The 16,681-nt window shown below is 52.9% G+C and overlaps 1 protein-coding gene across 1 annotated transcript in view; it reads right to left on the bottom strand.

The window, feature by feature from the left end:
* Nucleotides 1-16,681, bottom strand: part of Podxl (podocalyxin like) — a 70,462-nt gene that overhangs the window by 33,936 nt on the left and 19,845 nt on the right. Inside the window, exon 2 of the mRNA XM_046455097.1 lies at nucleotides 12,108-12,540. Within this exon, the coding sequence (XP_046311053.1) occupies nucleotides 12,108-12,540 (433 nt within the window). The remainder of the gene's footprint in view (nucleotides 1-12,107; nucleotides 12,541-16,681) is intronic.

Here is a 16,681-nt window from a genome sequence, read left to right as displayed (position 1 = left end):
GCCAAGGAAGCCCGCTTCCTATGGGCTCCACCTAGGAAGTGAATCAAGAGTCCCAGGCCAGCCCTGGTGGAGCCAGGTGTCCAAAGAGCTGCACACTCATGCCCTAAAAGTGGTCCAGGAGGCTCATGACACGTGTGTCTTTCTCCAGACACTGGGGAGACCCCTCTGTAGCTTGGCGGTCAGGGAAGGGGCAGGCGAGCTTAGGTCACTGAGACTATTTCTGAAAGCAGACCTGAGGGCAGCACCTTCTTTCTCTGCTCCCTTTGGCCACTCCCAGGTCCAGAACATTCAGGTGAAACTAAAGTGGACGGAGCCTACATAGAACCCTGAGAGGTGACCCTGGTACATAATAAGTCCCCACCATCTTCCCTCCCTGGAGTCGCATCTGAAAGGTGGCAACCCCCTCAATGAGAACCCCCTCAGCTGCAGCAGGCCAGCCCCACAGGACTTCAGAGACCATAGTCCAGGAGCCTGCTTTTGTTTCTCTTAAGCCTGGTCCTTGTGGTACAGTGACAAGATGCTCAAAGACACCCAGGCAGAAGAGCTGACACCAATGCCTCAGGATGGGGGAGGAGGGGACAGAGCCAGGCACGGAGCTACAGAGAGCCCAGGGCCAAGCAGCGGTTGACTCCCAGTGCCCAGGATCCAGTGGCTGAATATGCTCCCTCTTCCTTCAAGGCCACAGGCAAGGGTATGGCGCGGCACGCCTGAACTTGGGAGGCTGAAGTAGGATTCCAAGTTCAAGGCCAGCCTCAGCATCTTAGCCACATCTTGTTTCAAAATAAAAAATACAGAGGTCTAAAGGTGCAGCTCAGTGGCAAGGTGTCCCTGGGTTTAGTCTCTAGTACAAGAAAGAAAGAAAGAAAAAATTTAAAACACTAGGGATGTAGACTGCTGAGTGTGGTCCCAAGTGTGTGTGTGTGGGGGGGGGGGGGGGGAACTTTCCTCTCCATCCTGGGTTTGTAGTTTGTAACATCAGAACTAGGGGGACCCTTGGCATCACTGATCCCATCCAGTAAGGGAGAGATGGCAATGGAGGGTCAGTGCTAGGTCACCCTTCCTTGGCCTCTATGTCCACCCTCAAAGCAGCTGTGCTAGCCGGTGGGGCACAATGCCCATGGACACCTGCCTTCAGCTCCTGCCTCTTCTCCTGGCCACTGGACACAGAGGGAGACAAAGAGGAGAGAGGCCCCAGAACACATGGGGCAGGGACACATGCCCTCCCAGGTCATCCAGGACCTCACGGTATCCCTGGCTGTCCCCAGCAGGCAACTGCCTAGAGGACAGCTTCCCCTCCAGCCACCCCTAAGAGCCTAGAGCATCAGCACTGTCTCCTCCTAGGTGTCCCCTCCCAGGTTACCTCAATCTGTGAACCCCATCCACAGAGGAGGAAACTGAGGCCCGCAGAGGAGGCCTCTGACTCAGCATGTTCAAAGGGACCACCTCCTTCTCTGCAAACCTATTTTCTTTGTCTCCCTTCTCCACAGTTCAAACCCCAGCTGGCATGGACCCTCCTGCGTTTCGTCCCCAGTACTGCCACCAGTCCCCACACCCCACCTCACACCCTAAGCCAGAATACCAGGGAACCCCAGGAGCAATGATGGCTGGTGTGTGGACACAATTGCCTTCAAGCGCCTGTGGGATTCACAGATGTGATTTTGTGGACAGGATCCGATTTCCAAGTTCTCCCAGGAACAGGGGAAAGACAAAAATCAGGTGCCCTCAGAATGAGAAACTACTTCATGGAGGGCTCTAAGTTGGGCCATGGGGCAAGAGTGCAGGTGACAGGACAGGTCCACTGCATTTGCCCAGAGTCACTCAGCAGCGCTCCCTAGGGCTGGGATGCAGGGCTGTACCTGGCTGAGCAAGAGACCCCCTCACTCACTGTCCTACCTGGGGAGGGGTGCCCAAGTGTTCACTGCAGCCAGACAGCGCATGCAAACTGGTGGCTCCTTGCAGCCACTGTGCGGCTCTCAGAACTAGGACAGCCTCCAGGCGAGGCGGCGAGATGCGTGTGCTCCTTGGGTCTTTGCTCCATCAGCCCTGCTGAGCAGGCTATGGAGCGGCTGCGGCAGGGCCAGGGCAGGGTGACAGCGTCCACAGCAATCCACTGCTCCAGGCTCCTGGGGCAGCAGGCAGATGGCAGGATAATGGGACTCAGACTGAATTTAAAACAGAAGCTGTCAGGGTCAGAAACTCCAACAGCAGCAGGGGACAGAGGCACAATAGGAAAGAAGCAAGCAGCGAACCACAGAGATCAAACATCAAAAGCACATTCACTCAGAGCCACAATTTTTTAAATAATACCTCCATGTCTGAGAAGTAACAGCCATGAGGGGACCACAGGCCTTGAATGTTACTGGTCTCTGGTACTTCTAGTGGCCACAACCTCCCATGGGGTTTCCTATACATTCCCAAAAGGCCCTCTGAGGTTTCATTTTCATTTCAACAGGGTCTCACTTGGCCACCACACCCAGACACGTCCTTGGTGTGTTTCCAGTTGATGCTTTTTCAGTGTGGTCAGTGACACAGGGCTGTCTGTGTTTTAGCCTGTTAGCCCTGGGCAAACTGGGGCAGTTGGTCACTCTACCCTCATGTGGGCATTTCCCCCCAAATTTCCTGGGGACACCAGGACTTCACAATGGTGGTCCAGAGGACTTTAATAGCCAGGCATGGTGGTGCACACCTGTAATCCCAGAGGCTCAGGAGGCTGAGGCAGGAGTTTGAAGCCAGCCTCAGAAATGTAGGGAGGCCCTGTCTCAAAATAAACCATAAAAAGAGCTGGAGAAGCCGAATATGGTGACACATGCTTGTAATTCCAGTGCCTAATCCCAGTGCCTTGGGAGGCTGAGGCAGGAGGATCGCAAGTTCAAAGCCAGTCTTGGCAAAAAGTGAGGCACTAAGCAACTCAGTGAGACCCTGTCTCTAAATAAAATACAAAATAGAGCTGGGATGTGGATGTGGCTCAGTGGTTGAGTGCCTTGGTCAATCCCCAGAACCCATCCCCCACCAAAAAAAAAAAAAAAAGAGAGAGAGAGAAAATAGGGCTGGGGATGTGGCTCAGTGGTTGAGTGACCCTGAGTTCAATCCCTGGTACCCAAAACAAAGAGGGGATGTGGCTCAGTGCTAGAGCACCCCCGGGTTTAACCCCTGGTACCAAAAGAACAAAACAAACAAAAACCAGGATGTTAATCTACCATCTGGAGAAACACGTGTGGCCCCCTGGTTAAAGTGAATTGGAGAACATTTTAATACTGGCTCTCTGCAAACCAGCACCACTGTTGGGCCTCAAGCCCCAGGTTAAAGGTAGCAACAGCCCTACTCAGGGGGCATCTCGGGGCATAGAAGACCACAATATGCACTGGCCTTCCAAGAAGGGGAAGAGCAGAGAGCATTTCCAAACTCTTGGATCTCAGTTTCCTTTTATTTGGATAACAATTCTTTACTCGTGTATTAATCATTCATGGAGAGCCTATTAAAATCTTGAGGAGTACTACTGTTCTTTTTGGACAGCTGGGTATGCAACTTGCTTTATAGAGCATAAAAGTAAAGCCAGAAACTCATATGGGGGCTGGGGTTATGGCTCAGTGGCAGAGCGCTTGCCTAGCATGTGTGAGGCACTGGGTTTGATTCTCAGCACCACATATAAATAAATAAAATAGGGCTGGGGATGTGGCTCAAGCGGTAGCGCGCTCGCCTGGCATGCGTGCAGCCCGGGTTCGATCCTCAGCACCACATACAAACAAAGATGTTGTGTCCGCCAAATACTAAAAAATAAATATTAAAATTCTCTCTCTCACTCTCTCTAAAATAAATAAATAAATAAATAAAATAAAGGTCCATTGACAACTAAAAAAAATGAAAATGAAAATAAAGCCCATATGGGTTGGGTGCAACAGCACACACCGTACTCCCAGTGATTTGGGAGGCTAAGGCAGCAAGTTCAGGGCCAGTTTCAGCTACTTTGCAAGACCCTGTGTCAAAATAAAATATAAAAAGAAGCAAGGATGCAGCTCAATGGTAAAGTGCCCCTGGGTTCAATCTCCAGCATCAAAAACAAAAAGACCCCCAAAGCACAAAATCTCACTATTTGGGTAAACCGAGGCATAGAGCATAGTCCCCCTGGGTTTGTGCAGATCTGTGAATACTTCCCACCTTCCCTTCCTAGCTCCCTCCCACTTCTCTATAAGTAACTACTCCTTTCCCTGGTCCACATTAGATTGTAGTTTCAGGTACCTCCTCCCTGGCCACCCCCTCCCTGAAGAGGAAACCGTGGAGCTGGCTGCAGAAGAACCGCCGTCCCCTTCACTGTTCCGCTGCCTGGCTCCTTGACATCACTGGGGATCTGGTGCCGGAGTCCAGGCGGAGTCAGTTGATGCCAGGAAGGAAGCTGCTTCGAGGAAGGGAGAGGGAGATACCTGGACCTTTGAGCAGGTCAAGGTGTGCAGCAGGCCTGGCCAGAGGAGCTCAGAGGCCTTATGGGAGCACTAGTCCAGCGGGGGGGAGGGCCACGGAATGTGAGACAACAGTGAACCATGTGATGGCACAACCTCAGGACTGTAGGAAAGGGGCGCAGGCTGGGAAAGCCTCTGTGACTCAATGCCCAAAGCGGAGAGCAGCGCCCCCTAGAGCTGGGTCAGATGCATTGGTGTGGGGGCTGGGAGAGGTGGGAGCACAGCCTGGCTGCCCTCATCAGAGACTGAGGTCTGCAATTACCTGTCCCCCAAGTGACTGGCCATGGAGCAGTAACTAAATGGTAAAGGACCTCAAAGGAGAAAGCCTGAACCTTCAAGGTCACAGGGGATACTCCACCATGGCTTAGAACCTCGCTTTTGCTGAGGCTGGCTTTGAACTCACGATCCTCCTCAGCCTCCTCAGCCTCCAGAGCTGCTGGGATTACAGGCATGGGCCACTGTGCCTGGCTCTTCTCTTCTTTTTGACAGTAGAACTTTTTTTCTCAAAGGTACTCTTCGTGGAGACGCACGATTCAGAACAGGGAAGGGTAGGGCTGCACCCAGTGGGTGGACATGAACCCTGCCCCTGAACTGTTCTACTCTCACACTGCCCCCAAGAGTGCACCCCAAGGTCTCAGTGGCACCTCCACAATACACCTTCACCAGGAGGTAAAGTCACCTGCTCCCAGCTGCTCTCACCAAGAGTGCAGAGACCCAACTCCTCAGAAGGTGTCTCCCTGGGTCCTGACCTGGCCCACATGGGGGTAAGAGGAGAATATGAGACTCAGGGATACTTCTTCCCTACCCAGAGGCCCACGGGGAAACCCAAGTTGTCCAGTGCCTGCCCTGGGCAAGGCCTGGCTCACGGGGAGTCTCCAGGGCCCTGGCTGGAGCTCAGGGCTGAGGGACCGAGTGGGAGAATCCAGGTTCTGCCTCCTCAGTGCCACGAGGCCAGAGCCTGAATACTGGGCAAAGCCGGGCAGAGCTCAGCCAAAGCGGGCCTCAGCCTCAGCCCACAGAGGAGGCTGCTCACTGTTACCCTCCTGCAGGGGTGGAGTTGACCTGGCTACCACGGGAGGACTGAGGGCAGCCAGAAGCCCAAAGTTTTCAGGGACCAGCTCTGTGGTAGCGTTTGCCAATCATCCACTCCAACATCCACTGTTTGATGCTCCTTTCTAACTGAGCCATTGACTTTTGGTGAGATATCTAGGTACCTGAAATAAAAATTACTCTAAGGAAAGTACTCTTTCCTGCTTCCCTTGCAGCTAGATGTGGACATGTAACTAAGTTCTGTTCAACAAGACCTAACTTGTGTTTGGTTTTTAGGAGAAACCCTCCAAGAAGGAGCTGCAGCCTTCTTGTTCCTCCCCTTTTCCTGAGGGATAGGACCCCAGAAGCCATTCTGAGCCATGAGGCTTTATGTTAATCACGCAGAAGCACCATATCAGCCCTCTGAACTCCCATTACATGAGAAATGTAACTTCTGTCTTGTTTAATCCACTGCTTATTTTTTTTAACTATTTTTCATTTTTAGGTGGACATAATATCTTTATTTTTATGTGGTGCTGACTATTGAACCCAGTGCCTCATGCATGCTAGGCAAGCACTCTACCACTGAGCCACAACCCCAGCGCCCCCTCCTGCTGGTTTTAATTACTATAAGCAGACAAATCAAGTCCTAGTAAACAGCAGCCCTAATGCTCCACTGAGGGATCCTGAGCCTGAGCCTGCTGCACAATCCATAGCCCTCCTTCTGCCAGGAGTCTCCTGCATGCTCTCATGCCCACCACCCATTCCTCTTGAGACCCAGGGGCAGCCCTGCTTGCCACCTCCTCTCTTCATCTAGAGTCAGGTCAAGAAAAGAAGTTCCTGCCCCCGTGGAACCTACAGTCTAATGGTGGGCGGGGGCCAGGTAGGGAAAACAGGAAGAAATGCAGACATCAGGTAAAAGTAGCTAGGGAGAAAATAAAGCAGAGTACAGACACAGGGTGTGTGCAGGGAAGAGTTTTATGCAAAGCAGCCCTGGAAGGCTTTTCTGAGAAAGTGGCCTTCAAGCAGAGGTAGAAAAGAGGAAGCCCTGTGGACACCTGGGAGAACAGCTGGTGGTATGGGGTATGCAAGCCCAGGTCTGTGCTCAGCTTCCCCCCTCTGGACTGGGCGGTGAGAGATACATATCCAGTGGCAACCTGGTGCCAGCCCAGGCGAGTGCACGGGGGCTCCTGCATCATCCTGCCTGAGCAGGCTGGCATGGGAATCAGACTGGATGGAGACTGTGGGACCTGGTGTCTTGGACCAAGCTCTTGTGCATTTCAGCCAGGTGGCTGTGACCTCACGCAGAGCCAATCACAAGTGCCCCCTCATTAGGCCTGGCCTTGCCACCACTGTCCCATCTATCCCAACCAAGGTCAAGCAGCTGGAAGGTTAGAGATCAGACGTGTTGGCCCAGGTCTCCAGGGACCTGGTTCTGGGAGGGCCCCCTGCACCCCAAACCAGGCCTGAATGCAAGCCACACTCAGCCACTCCTCAGAATTCTCCTCCCCTGGGCTGAGGCACGCAGCCTTCCGGCCATGACAATTGGCGGACGGGGTGCCACCCCATGCCCTGGCCCTAGGGAAGTGCGAGGTGGCTGACCTGAGGGGAATAAAGCTACAAAGGAAGAGAGGGTGGTGGTAGTATGTGTCAGGGAGAGGGGTGGGAACACAGGGAGGAGAGAAAGGACTAGGGGCCCAGAGGCCAACTCCAGCTGCGGGGGGTCTGTCTGGCCACTGCTGTGGTGGTACAGGGTGGGGTCAAGGCTGAGACAACATAAGAGCTTGGGATGTGGGACACGAGGGCAGGGGCTGCTCCTGAACTTGCAGGTGGCTCTGTATTTGGGTGCTGATTATCCCCTAGTAGTTCCTGACCACCTACTTACTGCAGGCACTGTGGACACTACAGGCTTACAGGCCTCGATGGGAGAGAGACTCAGTCACAAGGCACAGCAGCCAGGAGCTCTTGGGGAGCTTAGCTCTTGAATCACGCGGTGGCCCCAAGCCTCAGTTTACCATGACGTGTGGAGGGGTGGGGAGAGATTTGAACAATCTAGAAATTTCCTCATTACTGCGATTCTCCCAGGAGAGGACTGGCCCTGAGACAGGCTCCGTGTCTAGTTATACAGCTGCCCACACCTGTACACACACATCTGGGAGCCACCAGGAACTCTGGGCAAGTGACCCACTTTGCTGGCCTGTTCTACCTCAACTGGAAAAGGAGCAGGTTACAGCAGATGACTTCCAGAAGGCTCTGCAGCTCTAGAGCTCTGTGCCCTGTGGCTGTCAGGCCTATTTAGAAATGGTCCGGAAATCACCCTTTGCCAACTGGCTTCCATTCTGAACAGCCAGCAGGCTACTGCGGGGAGGAATCTTATGGGAAATCCTACTGCAAATATGAAGAGGCTCCTCAAAATAGATCTTTGATGTAGACTTTCCCGAAGGCTTTTCTTACAGAGAGAATACCTTTGTCTTCGGCGGCCCCTGAGTGTCACCATCCCAGGTCTGCTACTTCTTCCGATCTTCTAACGGCCCAACAAGGGTATGGGACACATGATAAAAGAGAGATTTGTCCAAATCCATGGTGTTCCAGGGAACAGGACGTGACAGGAAGCCCCACCAGCCGAGCTCCTTGCCTCACACCCCGTGGGCACAAATAGGAAACGACTGGAGCTGAGGAAAGAGCTTTTGGCCCCAGGTCTGCAGAGTCCCCAGGGGGCTCAGGCTCAGGCTGGCGGGTGAGGGGCAGGGACGGCCTCTTGGTCCACTTCTATGGGAGCAACTTCCATTCCAACTAGAGCACAATCTGGCATTCCACAGACCTGAAGGGGGCCCTGAGGCGGGAGCAGCCACTTTCCTGAGGGGTAAAGGACATTGGCCTCTCCTTCCCAAGAAGGGCCCCAGCTGTAGACAGGGCTCCTCAGACCTCCCACTTGGAGTCTGGGGTTCTGAGCGAAGCACTGAACTGTCCTTCCAGCAGCCACCCTGTCATGGCAGCCCCAGTTCCAAGCCCACAAGCCCTGGTGCCCAGCAGCTGCTCCTGACAACTCTGGCTCCTGCAGAAGGAGCCCACCAGCCAGGTTCCACCGCCCAGGACTCAAGCTGGCCTGGGACGCCCCTTGCAAGAGCTGAAGCCAGGGGCTGAGGGCAGCTCCCTTCAGTTCAACGATCCAACACTAAAAACTCCCGAGTCGGTGGAGACGAACACGGAGCTGACCCCACCCTTGAGGGACTCACCACACGCAGGACCATGGAACACCATGGAACACCGTGCAGTTCCATCTAGGACACCAGGGAAGCCTCTAGGACACCTCCCGCCCTCCGGCCCAGGCCAACTCTAACCCACAGGGCCCCTTCCTCCTTCCCCTCTCAGCTTCCTGAGGGCAGAGGCATCAGAATCAGTGGCTTCAAAGTGGATTCCTCAGAGAAAGGCAGGGGCGGGGAGCAGCCTGCAGGGTTCTCCCCACACCTGTGGATTGCCTGATCTAGGCCCAGGGTGATCCCTAGGGACCCTTCCTGGGATGCGTAGCTGTTGGCCTTACCCTCTAGATCTAGCCACACTGCCACCTGGTGCCGGTGTCTTTCTGACACTCTCCCCTCAGGCCTGGCCTGACCCAGGTCTGCTCACTCCTGCCTGACAGACCCCTCTCCCACTCAGTGCACCTCCCCCCACCTCATCCCATGGAACCTTCTCTCCAGCTCTGAGAGTTCAATTCTCCCCAAAGCCCTCCTGAAGTTCACTGACCCCACCTTAAGGTTTCCCATCATGTTCCCTCCTAACCTGCATCTCCCCCACATCCTACAATTAATTTCCCCTCTGTCAGCCTGGGAGGATGTCTCCCAGCTCAGGTTAGCGCTGTTTACATCAAAATCCCTATATGAAAACTTTCCCTCCTCACTGGGCATGGTGGCCTGTAATCCCAGGAGGCTGAGGAAGGAGGATTGCCAAGTTCAAAGTCAACCTGAGCAATTCAGATGTCTCTTAAAAAAAAAAAAAAAAACTGTTTAAAAAGGCTGATGATGTGGCTCAGTGGCTACATACCCCCAGGCTCTTGCCTAGCATGTGTGAGGCACTGGGTTCAATCCTCAGCACCACATAAAAATAAATAAGTTTAAAAAAAAAAAAGAAAAAAACTAAACAAAACAAAGAAAAAGAAAAACTTCCCTTCTTCCCCAGGGGTCCCGACAGGCAATCTTACCCCTGTTTCCCAGGGGTCTCCCTCTCCCCCACTGGGCTTCTGTTTCTCTCACTATGTACAGACTATACCCACAATCAGCAGAATCCTGATGCTTGAGGTGCCTCAAATTGATCAGCACTCAATAATCAGACTTTATTAATCATCACTACTTTTGCTGCCCAGGAGCTGAGCACAGAGCCAAATCTGTCCAGGTTGTCACCGACAGGGCAAATGTGAGGCAGGTCTGCAGTCTCTTTACAGGAGGAAACTGAGACTCAAAGAGGTTCACTATCCACAACCACATAGGTCATCTGACCCTAAGTCTGACCCCTTTCTTGTGCCCAGAATTTACCCATCAAATGCCTATCAGAGTGTGGGTGTTTCATCAGGCTGTTCTTTCAGCAGCTTGGGGAACACGGAAGCCCAGAAACCTTATAATGGGGAAACGAGATCCCTTCCATTTTTATTCTATCTCACATGTAAGAAAACTCAGGTTTGGAGGTATGACTTGCAACGTCAAGAGGATATCAAAGCAAAAGGCCCCGGGCTTAATGCTGTTTACCTTGGAGACCCCATGATCCACCTGTATCGGAAGGTAAGCTGGAGGGACAAGCTTAGTTAGGAGACTCACCACTGTAAACCAGTTGTTTTACATCAAATCACAGAATTCCAGGGCTCAAGCCAGTCCACTGAAAACAGCCTGATGGAGCCTCCCCAGCTCCCTAGTGTGCAAATTGGCGACGGCAGCAGCAGCAGCCCCCCTGCCACTGTGCACTGCTGAAGCACCTCACACTGTAATAATGGCATTGGGGGGACTGAGCACCCAGGGCTGGGAAAAGCCAGGTGCACTGACAATAAACATGGCAGTGTTTGTGGTGGGGTGTGGGGGTTATGGGCATTTTTGTATGTACGTATCAAGCTCCCACCATGGCTCATCTCTATCCTGGGCTTGGGGAGGGTTTGTGGCAGCATAACCTGAAGCATCTCCCTCTTCAAGAAAGAACAGTGGGGGTCTTAGCTCAGAAGCACCATGAACTAAGCCATTTGGCTTTAAGGTAGTGCTAAAAGCCTCCCTCAGGGTTGCAAGCGACTACCTCAAGGACAGGGCTAAGGGGAACCAACACCCTCCAGCAACTCCTCAACCCTGAGGGTTGTGCAAATCTGCAGAGACAGCCATCCTAAAAATTCCTCACAATGTGTCCCCGCCTGCAGGGGCATATACCCTATCCGATTGGGAGTGGCCTTCCATTTCAGACCAGGCTAGAGTCCAGAGCCATCCAACCACTGGAAGCCTGCGTGATGTGAATGCCAGCCTTCCCGCACCTCCAAGGTTTGCTGAGGTGCTGAGGAAACATTGTACTGCCATCTCATTGTCCCTCCACAGAATCTAGTCCCAAACGCAAGCACCTTCAGCAGCAGAGTCCCTTCCCTGTACGGACTGTCACCAAAGTCATCCTGTCCCTAGGGTGGGAGTCTGCTTTCCACTCTTTCTCCCTGCAAACAAGTGCTAAGGTGACAATAATATGAACCCTGCCTTTCTCTTAGACTGAGTCTGTGGCCATTTGCAGGGGCTTTGGGACACCTGCTATGGTTGGGTTTGCAGCCGTTGTTGTCTCTCCAAAAGAAAGTAACACTTTGCTTTTAGAAGTAACACAGTGAGGGTGTCCCTGAGATGCAATTCTCTCTTTCATATAAGCCTGTACAATCTCTAAGGTGTATGTAAGAGCAGCTCAATCCTCTTTCAGTAGAGAAGTTCCTGTTTTCACAAAGGGGCTAGAGGGAGTCCCACCACTCTGGCTATGCACTGAGAGGGGATCTGTTCCTTTGGCAACAGGGCGGCAAGGTCCCCATTCAGACCAGTGATTCTGGGACTGTGGAAGGTCCACTTACTCTCTCCTCTACCAGCTCCAACAAGGGCTCAGGGGTCGAGCCTGCACACCCGAAGAAATCCGTGAGCCAGAAAGCCACCGCCTGCGTGGTCCCATACTGGAAGCTTATCACCTGCTTTAGGGACTTCCTCGTGAATCCTTAGCAAGCCGCTTTGCCTAGAATCAACGACTGCCAATTCTGTCCCTTACCCGCTCCAACACAAGAAGGAAGCGTAATCTGAGCCTGAGGGTCCCGCGGTAGCGTGGAGCCTCGCTATGCCCAAAGTTTCCCTTCTCTTCCCCGTAAACCCATTCAGCTTCGGGGCGCCCGTTTTGCCACTGCACGCTCCAACGCCCGCTCCAGGAAAGGCTGAGCTAATCCACGCTCGAGGCATCTGAGGCGTTCTGGGTTTGGAGGGGGCGTGGATGTTGCAAGGTCAGGCTCTGCGTGTGGCCCGGGCGCACAGTGGCTGCTCCGGGGTCGGAACACGCGGCGCAGCGGGTTTCCCTGTAGCCCTGCCGGGCCGGGGGAGTAGGAGCCCTGCACGGGTCTCAGCGGAGCCTGGGCTGGCTACTCACTGTCATTCTGGGAGAGCGACGCCGGCGGCAGAAGCAGCAGAAGCAGCGCGGAAAGCGCCAGCGCGGAGCGCATCGTGCCCTCGCCTCCGGGCCCGAAGCAGGTGGCTGCGGGGTTGGCGCAGGGTCTGTGCGTCTGGAACGTGGGCGCCGCTCTGGGAGGCCTGGCGGTGGCTCCGAAGGCCTGGCGGTGGCCCCGCACTCTGGAGTCGTGCTCCGGCGGCCCCTCCTCCCTGCCGCAGAGCCGGGTTGGGGCGCAGAGCCAGGGGTAGAGGAGCAGCGGCGGCTGCGTCCGGGCAGTGTCTGAGCGTTTGCTGCTCCGCCGGCGGCTGCGGCGACTCCCGCCCCGTCCCGTCCGCGCCGGCCTCTGCCCCCTCCCCCAGGAGCGCGCCAGCAAGCCGCAGCGGGGCCGGGCGCGGCGGTGGCTGGGCGGGCGCTGGGCCGCGAACAATGAGCAGGGGAGGAAACTCCGCCCTGGAGCGCAGCGGGAGGGGGAGCGCGGGCGGGCCGCCCCTAGCCAGAGGGTGCGTGTGTGTGTGCGTGTGCGCGAGTGCGTGGGGGTGGGGGGTGCGGTACTGGCTGGGAGTTCCCGCTGGGCAGCCTGCCCCGACGCTGGGATATCCTGAGCAGTTTTTGGAGGGATTTGATGGGATCTCCCACACCTCCCGGACCCCAGGAAGTCTTAAGCGAGGCAGACCCCCCAGCCTTCAGTGTTAGTTAGTGGCCTCGCGTGCTGTGGCACTTGCTGCAGCTACGCCCAGGAAGCGCGTCTTCCACTAGGCAGGTGGAATTCACCTGCAGGCGGGCCGGATCCCGCACGACTTCTGAGCAGATGTGTGGTGCAGGATGCGCACCCTGCAATCTGGATCAATTTATTCCTTAATCTCTCCAAGGAACACAGGTTCCTCCCTGTGAAATGGGTGATGGTTTTTTAAAAGGCAAAATTTTTAGGGATTAATATATGCCAATCTGTGTTCTAAGTGCTTATATTCGTTAATTAACTTATTCTCACAACAGCCCTATTTTAAGCTTTAATTTGAAGACAGGGAAATTGAGTCAAAAAGAAGCTAAGAAATTTGTTCCGGATCACAGAACTGGTAAAGTGGCAGACTGCCTCTGAGAGTAGTTTGGGGAAATGCTTTGTACGGTACCTGTCATGTAATAATTGCTCGATAAGACTTAAGTCATTCTTGCTGTGTTAAAACAAAACAAAACAAAAAAAAGCAGTAATAGGGGCTGGGGTTGTGGCTCAGTGGCAGAGCGCTTGCCTCACAAATGTGAGGCACTGGGTTCCATCCTTAGCACCACATAAAAATAAATAAACAAAATAAAGATATTGTGCCCATGAATAACTAAAAACATTTTGGAAAAAAATTTAAAAAGCTGTAATAGAGACTTAGGGCTTTGGAGTCAAACCAAACTTGGGCTCAACCCTAGGTGTGCCAACTTAATTCTCTTCATCCAAAAACTAGGGATGATAACACCTACCTCCAAGAGACTTAAATATGATAATGCAGGAAAAGCGCTTAGCCTAGGGCCTGGAACACGGGAACCCTCAATGCTAGAAGCAGCTCGTGTTCACCGTGAGGATGAGAGAAATTGGCAAACTCGGGGATAGGGAGTGGGAGTTGGAGAATTCTATTAAGGCTAGTTTACCCAGCGAAAGAACAAAGAAGCCACCCGCTTCCCCACCGTCACCCTACCCGCCCCCCCCCCAGCTGCATTTAAAAAACAAAAATACTGCTTTTGGGGATGCAAACCCAGTAACCTGCTGCAAAGGAGGCACAACAGTGTCGCCCGGATGAAGAGCTGCAGGGGGAGGGGTGATTAACACTGGAATCGGGGAAGGCGTAAATTTGTCTTCACGTGACTCCTGGGTTGCTAATCCCGAGTCTCTCTGCCAGATGGGGCCTAGTGGGGGGATTTCCCCCCCATCCCAGACCCCAGCCGCGTCCTAGGGACTCTGGACTCTGTAAACTACTCAATTCGATGGCGCGCAACCGCTGCCCTCAGGGCCCCGAGTCCACGGATCTACTAAGGAAGCGCGGGAGCCCCGGCTGGGGTTCGGCGGCACTGGGCCTCAAGCTTGGGAAGGGCTGACCGGCTGTTTTCATCAGGAAGTTTCTGCAGGATCGTTCTGGCCCCATTTTCCACGCCACATATGGGAAATATGGGAAAGACAAAGGGTGTTCCCTCTGAATACCCTAGGGGTGTGTGTGTGTGTGTGTGTGTGTGTGTTATCTGATGTTTTTTTAGTGTTGTTCCTCTGACATTCGTGCCAACAAAAGGCTCGCTTCTCATCTGAAACCAAACAATACTTTTTTAAAACTAAGATTTAATTTTTTAAAAAAATCGTATCCTCTCTGACTTAAGCAATGTTTTTACACTGGTGAAATCAACTCTAAAAACTCAGAAGCGATCACATTAACTTTGCAAAACTTGGAACATTTAAAATCCACACACTATTTAGGGTTGGTCTCATGACCAGATGAGCAGATATCTGGACTCAGTAAATGAGCTACTTACTCTCCGTATCTGAAGACAATGTTGTAAGAATTGTGCAGGACTGTCCCTGGGATCATAAAGGCCTCCCAGCTTCCCTACAACAGAGCTTCAGGAAAGAGGCAGTCTGGCTTTAGAGTTCACCTGTGGTCGGTGAGCAGAGCTGTCCCCAGGTAACTGGCTTGTGCCACTGGCCCCATTTAACAGTGTGCTCCAACTAATGAGCTTGCTGGCCCAGAACAAGAATTTGTAGTTGAAATAAAAAGCCCTTTATAGATGCTATTCCACAATCTTTCTGGGATTTGTTGCATTTTGGTTATTTGTATACATGTGTTAACTCCCCTAGTAGACTTAATACTTCTTACATGGGGTCCTCCTGGTTATCTTTTACTTTCTCAGATCACCCAGAAGCACATCATATATAAGATATAGATACTGAATGCAAGTGTGAATGGGAGATGTTACACAGGAACCTATGGCACAAGACTTTAAATGGTTTTCCATCATCTCTGGCATGCAGTGTTAGAGGTCATGACTCTTGACTACAAGTGTAATTTGGTGATGTTGCTGACCTCATCCCCAAGTGCAGGCCCTGTAAGTCCTGTTGATGATCCTTATCCTGAAGAACTTTTGATGCCCTATCACAACAACTGGGGTGAGACAGAGCCTCCCTTCCCCATTCACATCCCTAATAAAAGTTAAGTGCACACATTTAGCCCTCCAGAAGACACTGTACCAACTCCTAACTCATAAGAAGTCAGGGATGCTTTTGCTTTTGTTGTGCTGGGGATTGAGCACTAGGCAAGTGCTATCACTGAGCTATATTCCCAGCCCTAGGGGATGGTCTTACATTGGCTTTCTAATCATTGACATAAGAGTTCTCTGAGGGTCAGAGCAGTGTTTTGTTTGCCTTGGAATCTAGTGCCCAGCAGGTCACTGACCCCAAGAAGGTGCTTAGTACCCAAAAAGCTGAATACATGAAGAAGTATTTGAATTTTATCAACAAGATTGGGCTTTATCTGACTGCTGAGTTATGTGATTCTACGAAGATCAACTGGAGTCTGATCTGGGCACCTCGCCCCACGTCATGCCCTATGTCATTATTATTCAGGCACATCTACCGTCACAGTCAGAGTGTGCCAAGTCTGAGCACCACACTGAGAATGCAAACACAGGCAGTGTAGCCTCCACCTCTAGGGAGAAGCAACACCCGTACACACACATGGCTAGCTTTTGGTAGGGGCTGTGATCCATGGTGCAGGCAGACACACAGGCAGCAGAAAGCAAGACCACCCATCAGCAAAGACTCCTGGAGGAGGGACATGGGTCTCTGAGGAAGATGAGGACTTCACCAAGGGAAGAGAGAATGAATGGGAAGGCATCCAGGCAAGTGGAGCCACAGGGAAAAGCAAAGAGTTGAGATCAGCAGAGATTTTTTTTCCTAATCCGAGCACAGGTGGTGTGAGATCAATGGGAAATGAGCCTGGAGAGGTGCATGGAGGCAGGATCTTGAAGACCAGAATCCCTGAAGAGTTGTAAAGAGGGAGGGGCAAAGCCCACTTTCCACGTGATCAAGATCATTCTAGTTGCAGTGGACTTCGGGACCAGAGAATGGAGGTGAGCAAGGGCAGCAGTCCTGAAGGCCTTGAACTTGGGCAGTGGTGGCAGGAGAGGAGAGAAGGGGCTGATGTGAGAGGTATTTGGAGGGCAGAAGGATGTGCACGGTGGGCACAGTGTGCGAGGTGTGTTGAGGCAGACAGGTGCTGCAGGGGTCCAGGCTTCCAGCATGGGTGGCTGGGGGATCATCTGAGTGCGGGGTTGGGTGTGAGAGGGAATGGCATTAACTGAGACTGGAGATGAGGAAAAGAAACATGGAGAACGTGATGAGTCCAACTTCAAACGTGTTGACACTGAGGCCGTGCGGCACACTCAGGGGCCCCGGTCTAGACCATAGCAGGAGCAAAAGAGGTGCACCGTGGAGATGGAATCACGGGGTTGAAACGAAAGAAGCCTGAGCCTGGCTCAGCCCCCATGGTCCACTCCAGCCTGCTCCCTAGACTCTCTGAGCCCAGGGC

This window comes from Marmota monax, unplaced genomic scaffold, assembly GCF_021218885.2.
Source record: "Marmota monax isolate L192 unplaced genomic scaffold, Marmota_monax_Labrador192_F-V1.1 WCK01_AAM20220418_F8-fsc00131, whole genome shotgun sequence".
NCBI classification, from domain to species: domain Eukaryota; kingdom Metazoa; phylum Chordata; class Mammalia; order Rodentia; family Sciuridae; genus Marmota; species Marmota monax.
This window is presented reverse-complemented; position numbering and strand designations above follow the sequence as displayed.